We start from the raw sequence: 5,611 nt of genomic DNA on the forward strand, positions 1-5,611 counted from the left end.
TGAATTTTTTTTCAAATTTGTGAACATTTCCCAAATCGATGAACTTTTTTCAAATTCAGTGACTTTTTTTTTGAAAATCGATGAACTTTTTTCAAATTCGGTGAACTTTTTTTTAAATTCATTGAACTTTTCTTGAAAATTGCTGAACTTTTTTTCAGAAGCGATGAACTTTTTTTAAATTTGTGAACTTTTTTCGAATTTTGTGATTTTTGGGGGATTTTTTGTTTGAAAAAAGATTGTGAAATACTCAACTGGCCCGGTCAACCATTGACCACGAGATTGGAAACGAAGCACTGCCCTGAACCAGGGATCCCACCAGACGGTGAACCAGCGATCCAGACGGGAACGAGCAACTACCGAAGCAGCGATCGCCTCCTTTCCTGGGCCCACGGGAGCTGGCGCACGATGCGCTGCGGGCGCCGCCATCCATCCAACTGGAGTGACTTCTTTTGCTCATTTGTCTAAAGAAAAAAACTTCTTTTGTTCAAAAGAAAAAAGAAAAAAAACTGGAGTTACCCCGTATCTAAATCGTATCCCAATGTATTTGGACTATGATCAATAAATAAAGTGTGTTTATAGACTAAAAAACAGGCGTGACTAGGGCCGTAAAACCAAACTGCCGACGGTTGATTAGATCAATATAATTAATTAAGTACTCCAGTAAAACCCTTTGCCGTGGTGGATGGCTGAAAAGATCCAGCTGTGTGGAAGAGGAGCAGGGCGAGAGGTTCAGGACCTTATTTTGATTGTAAAATTGCTGGAGCAATTGAATTGGATTGATGCTGAACAACCAACAGGCCAACAGCCAAGCTTTATGATTATGGATAAGAAACACACGTAAAGAAGCTTTAGCGGTGAAGTATAACAGCACAAAAGTTCTTGCCGTCAAAGAAATCTACCAGGAAAAGCCGTTCTACAACAGGAATTGTGAAATTGCACAAGCATGGTGGAACATTTTAAGGTTTACCAGGAAAACACTAATCTTAAAAACAGTGAAAGCAATGAGGAAAAAAAAGACACTAATCTTAAAAACAGTGAAAGCAATGAGGAAAAAAAAGATGAAAGGATCTTGCAACAATCTGCTGCAACACGATGCATATCTACTGACAAAACCTGGCCTGACCAAGATGAATTGCAGTATTCAGCCGATGAACATTACAGGCAATTCAACATCGTAAGAGACCAGAAAGCAGCGCACGAGAGTTGCACCCGGATAATAGCAGCCCATGAGACTTCGACTCATCGACCAGCACATACTGTATCACATGCTACTACCAAAAATCAATGACCTAAACTAACGAAGGCACTCACGCCCCTAGAGCAACACACAGACCAAATTTGGTATCCTTTTGAGGCCCTTGGGAATTGGAGTCGGCGGAGAAGGCGACGTAGCACCTGGGCTTGGGGCCGTATCGGAGCAGGACACTCACCGCTCCATCACTGCTAAGCTTGGCCTTCACCGTTGTGTTCGGATCCAGAGAATGAGAAAAACCCGCTGTAAGAGTGCTGTCGTTCGAAGACAGAACACGCTGCACCTTGGCAGCAATGGACGTCGTCTCGTCTAACTTCTGATGATAAGTTGCTGTGAGAACGTCGGCATTTTCCCTAACATTGAAAATTGGTAATGTTAGTATCACTAAAATGCAATGATTATGTACAAGTTGTGCAGAAAAGCCACAAATAACTGACTCACATTGTGAAAGAAGCACCCACATCTCCTTCCGATAAAACCAAACCACAGGTGTACTTAGGAAACCGCAGGAGCTTGGTTTCAAGCGAATCAACCGCACCCAAAGCATCGAGGGACTTTGTGATGACCGAAACATCAGCACCTAAAGCAATGCTTTTCGTGCCAATCACAGCAGAAAACGAAACAATTGGCGATCCCTGAAGCTCAGAACTTCCAGTTATACAAGCACCAAGATGACGATACTGAAGGTCCACCTAAATTAACGAAAAAAACTTGATTATCTACACAGCAGGAAATTACCACCGTTCATACACAGCCACCTAGAGAGAGTCAGTACCTTCGATGAGCTCTGGGAGGAGACGGGAATAGACAGAAGTCCCTTTAAACCAGGCCTCAACACATCATCAATTGTAAGTTTGATAAGCTGAAGATACAAAAAACAAATGAGTTTGACAATCAACCATCTAAGATAGAGAGAAGGGGGGAGGGGGGCAACAAAAAGCAACTTGCCTTTGTATCAGATGACAACTCAAATCCTAAAGATGCTTTTCCAATTTGCTCAGAGCCATCAGACAAAAGAACCTACAAGATGAAGTAAACTATAACAGATTGAAAATTTTATATATGATGACCGACATGCCAGCTCAGTAGCTATCAAGAAAAGACACACCGAATGAACAGCAGACAGTAAACATTTTACGCACCAAAACGAGTCAACAGGCACAAGCAAAATTACTCGGCACAAAAAAGAAGTTGAACAAACGAACTCACAGCGGTGTCAAGCACCTTACAGTCAGATACCATCTTCAGACCTGTGTTATAGTCCTGGTACAGCAAATCTGCAAAGAGGATAGAAACAAATAATATATAAGTAAACAAATGTCTCAAGCCACAACATCAGACAAGATAATTAATGAAGTCAGAACATACCATACGCCTTTTTGCCGATCTCATGAAAAAAGCAAGCATAGTCTCCATCTGCAGGCTGCTTCTCACCTCCCTCTGAATCCTCCTTGTCTCCCTCTGAATGATGCTTCTCATTTACCTTGGCGGGCACCTGGACAGCACCTCCCTCTGCATCCTCCTTATCTCCCTCTGAACGATGCTTCTCATCTACCTCAGCAGGCAACTGGACAGCCACTGCTGGCTTCTGGACAGGCACAGGGGAGAACTCACCATTACCTGTGCATCAACACGTTAGAAGTCGCATTTAAACATACATACAATAGAACAAACTAAGGAGAACAGGTTACCTGTGAAAGGGCAAACGTCTGAACACCCTTTTTCAGCATACTTATCCAAAAGATATGCAGACCATCCACCATGAGATAGTAATTTTACGATCTCAATGTACGTGTTGGCAATCCTGGAAGGAAAGAAAACAGGAGTTTCCACCTTCGAGATAGCATCATTAACTGCTTTCACAGGATCCTAAAGCCAATTACGCATTCTATTAGTATCAACAACATGAAACCATCAACTACAAGATAATATCCAGCATACGACAACAGGATTGTAATGCAGAGTCAGAAACTTAAGCAAACAGACAACAGGATGGAAAAAGCACAGTCAGAAACTTAAGCAAACAGTTTGGACAGTCTACAAATGACAATAAGATTGAAAAGCCCAGTCAGAAATTTAAGCAAACAGCTTGTACAGTCAATAAATGACAACAGGATTGAAAAGTAGTCAGAAACTTAAGCAAACAGCTTGGACAGTCAAAAAATGACAACAGGATTGAAAAACATGATAATACTAATTAAATGCCGGGTCAGAAAATAATCCTCATCATCTGAGAAACCAAGCCAAGCAGAGCCAGTTCTGTTTCATTTTATTTTTGGCAGAATTCTACTTAGTTATTACGAGACAAGCAACGTCAACAATCCAGGCAAAACGAAAACTGAACATGACAACACTGATATGGCAATGCTAAACCACCCCAGATGCTCTGAGCAGTGTCAGTGCTATTTAATACTATTTGAGCAATCCGAGCCCCGAGCAAAGATTTCATATGTAGTACCAGTTGGAGCGTAATTTAATAGTGGACACAATTTCGCCACTCCTAGCAAGGCGACATCAACCTGAACAAAGAATTTTATAATGTCTAACTCTAAATCCAAGGACGAATCCGCAATATCATCAGGAATATCGTCTACGAAACGCCAATGTGAAGCAGATAACATGAGCGAAAACTTGCGGGTTTGCAGACTATGTACCAAGGAAGGGGGTGCAGAGGCAGGGGCGGCGCCCGTCTTCGCTGGTCTCGCACCAACTGATGGGGCAGCAGTACCCGCCCGGGGTGCGGCGGAAGGGGTCGGGGGCGTCTTGGCTGCTCTCGCAGCAACCGACGGGGAAGCAGAAGGGGCGGGGCGCGTCCTCAGCGCTCTCGCGGCGCTTCCGGCGGTCCTTGTGGCCGGCACGACGGCAGGCAGCCTGGCGCGCCAGGCGGCCCCAAGAACTCGGCCCACCGCGCCGCCGCCCGACGCCCTGAGTAGCACGATCGATACGGGGACAAGAACGAGGTAAAGAACCTGGGGATCAGGAGGAGACGAAAGCAAGAGCAAGCGAAGAAACCCTCGTTACCCGAGAATGAAGAGCAGCGCGAGCCCGTTGAGCTCGTCGGCGCGGGAGCTCTCGATCTCGGACCGGTCCAGATCAACCATGTCCTCCGGGTCCATCATGACGCCGGCGGCGGTCGGGGAAGGAAGAAGGGGGCGGCGGTCGGAGGAGGAGGAGGGCTGCGGGTAAGGCGGTGGCCTCACGGGGAGAGGGCAGGTTGCAAATGCCGGGCGACAGGAACCTTGGCTAGCTTTGTATCCGGTGGCGAGGGAGGCGGGAAGAAGGGGCGAGCGGTTACGCCAACGGATTGCCGAACTAGAAATTCCGGTACGCGATGCCGAGAAATGCAGTCGCCGGAGTGCGTCGGAATTCCACGCGCCCAAGAACCCTGACAGGGCTTAGGCCCAGATGGCATTCGGTTGGGTAGTGAGAGAGCCCAGATTTTCACAATGTAGGCCGTGCGCTGTTCGGGGGTGAACAATTCGAAGGAAAGCAAGTAAAAAGACGTTGGTTTGCTCGATTAAAATCCATTTATTCAGAAAGAAACATATTCGAATGAAGAAGAGCAAATGGCCATGTGTTGGGGAACGCATGCTTGGCCGGAATGCTGTTTGGCAGTGAACAATTCGAACAAAAGCAAAGTAAGGACATGTCGATTTGCTGAATTAAATCGGGGCAAATCCTTTCCTTCACAATGTAGGCCGTGCCGTTGTTTGGTTAGGCAAAAAAATTGGTTCGAAGTATGTTCACAAGTGAACAATTCAAAGAAAACCAAGTAAGACCATGTTGATTTGTTCAATAGAATTGGGAGAAAAGGGGCCAAAAGGTTGCAGATCGGAGGAGAATTGCAACTGTTTTGCTAAGAAATTCGAGCAAAATTCTCAACAGGCAATGAAAAAATCGCACCTCACTGGCGGTCGTAGACCGAAATCCGATTCCACCATGGGGCTGCTTGGCTCGTGCTTGAGCGATTCATCGTCTCCCTGACGGTCCAGCCTCCTGAAAGAAAATCAATCAGGCATCAGATCCAAGCGGTCACGGGACAGCTGAATACAAAAGGATAAATCGGCACATCACCGTAGAGCCGGAAGTGGTGCCCTGCATCATCAACGTTGCGCCATGGCCACGGCTGGCTCAGCGTTGCCACGACCGCCAAGGCCACGGCCACGGCTGACTCGCCGTTGCCTCGGACACCGAGACCAAGGCCACGGCGGGCCCAACATCGACGCCATGGCCGTGGAGGATGGGACTTTTGATATGTACTTTGTGAGGTAGGAGGAAGGACCAGGGCAGGATGAGAGAGCTCGACAGGCCATGGCCACGGCCATGGAGAAGACGAGAGGAAGAAGAAGCTCAGATGCG

At 46.5% G+C, this 5,611-nt stretch overlaps 1 protein-coding gene across 2 annotated transcripts; it reads right to left on the reverse strand.

The window, feature by feature from the left end:
- Window positions 1–1,099: 1,099 nt before the first annotated feature.
- LOC109737852 (uncharacterized) lies at window positions 1,100–5,230 on the reverse strand. Of its 2 annotated transcripts, none has more exons than XM_073504377.1 (9): window positions 4,274–5,230; window positions 3,907–4,177; window positions 2,944–3,121; window positions 2,621–2,872; window positions 2,477–2,529; window positions 2,201–2,272; window positions 2,028–2,114; window positions 1,694–1,944; window positions 1,100–1,605 (listed from the first exon to the last, which is right to left on the reverse strand). In XM_073504377.1, the coding sequence occupies exons 1-9, from the start codon at window positions 4,369–4,371 to the stop codon at window positions 1,308–1,310; spliced, it is 1,560 nt and encodes a 519-aa protein (XP_073360478.1). In that variant the 5' UTR covers window positions 4,372–5,230; the 3' UTR covers window positions 1,100–1,307. The 2 variants fall into 2 exon arrangements, with proteins under 2 accessions (XP_073360478.1, XP_073360477.1); XM_073504376.1 differs by having other exon boundaries at window positions 2,462–2,529.
- Between the last annotated feature and the right edge of the window lie 381 nt (window positions 5,231–5,611).

This window comes from Aegilops tauschii, chromosome 7, assembly GCF_002575655.3.
Source record: "Aegilops tauschii subsp. strangulata cultivar AL8/78 chromosome 7, Aet v6.0, whole genome shotgun sequence".
NCBI classification, from domain to species: Eukaryota; Viridiplantae; Streptophyta; class Magnoliopsida; order Poales; family Poaceae; genus Aegilops; species Aegilops tauschii.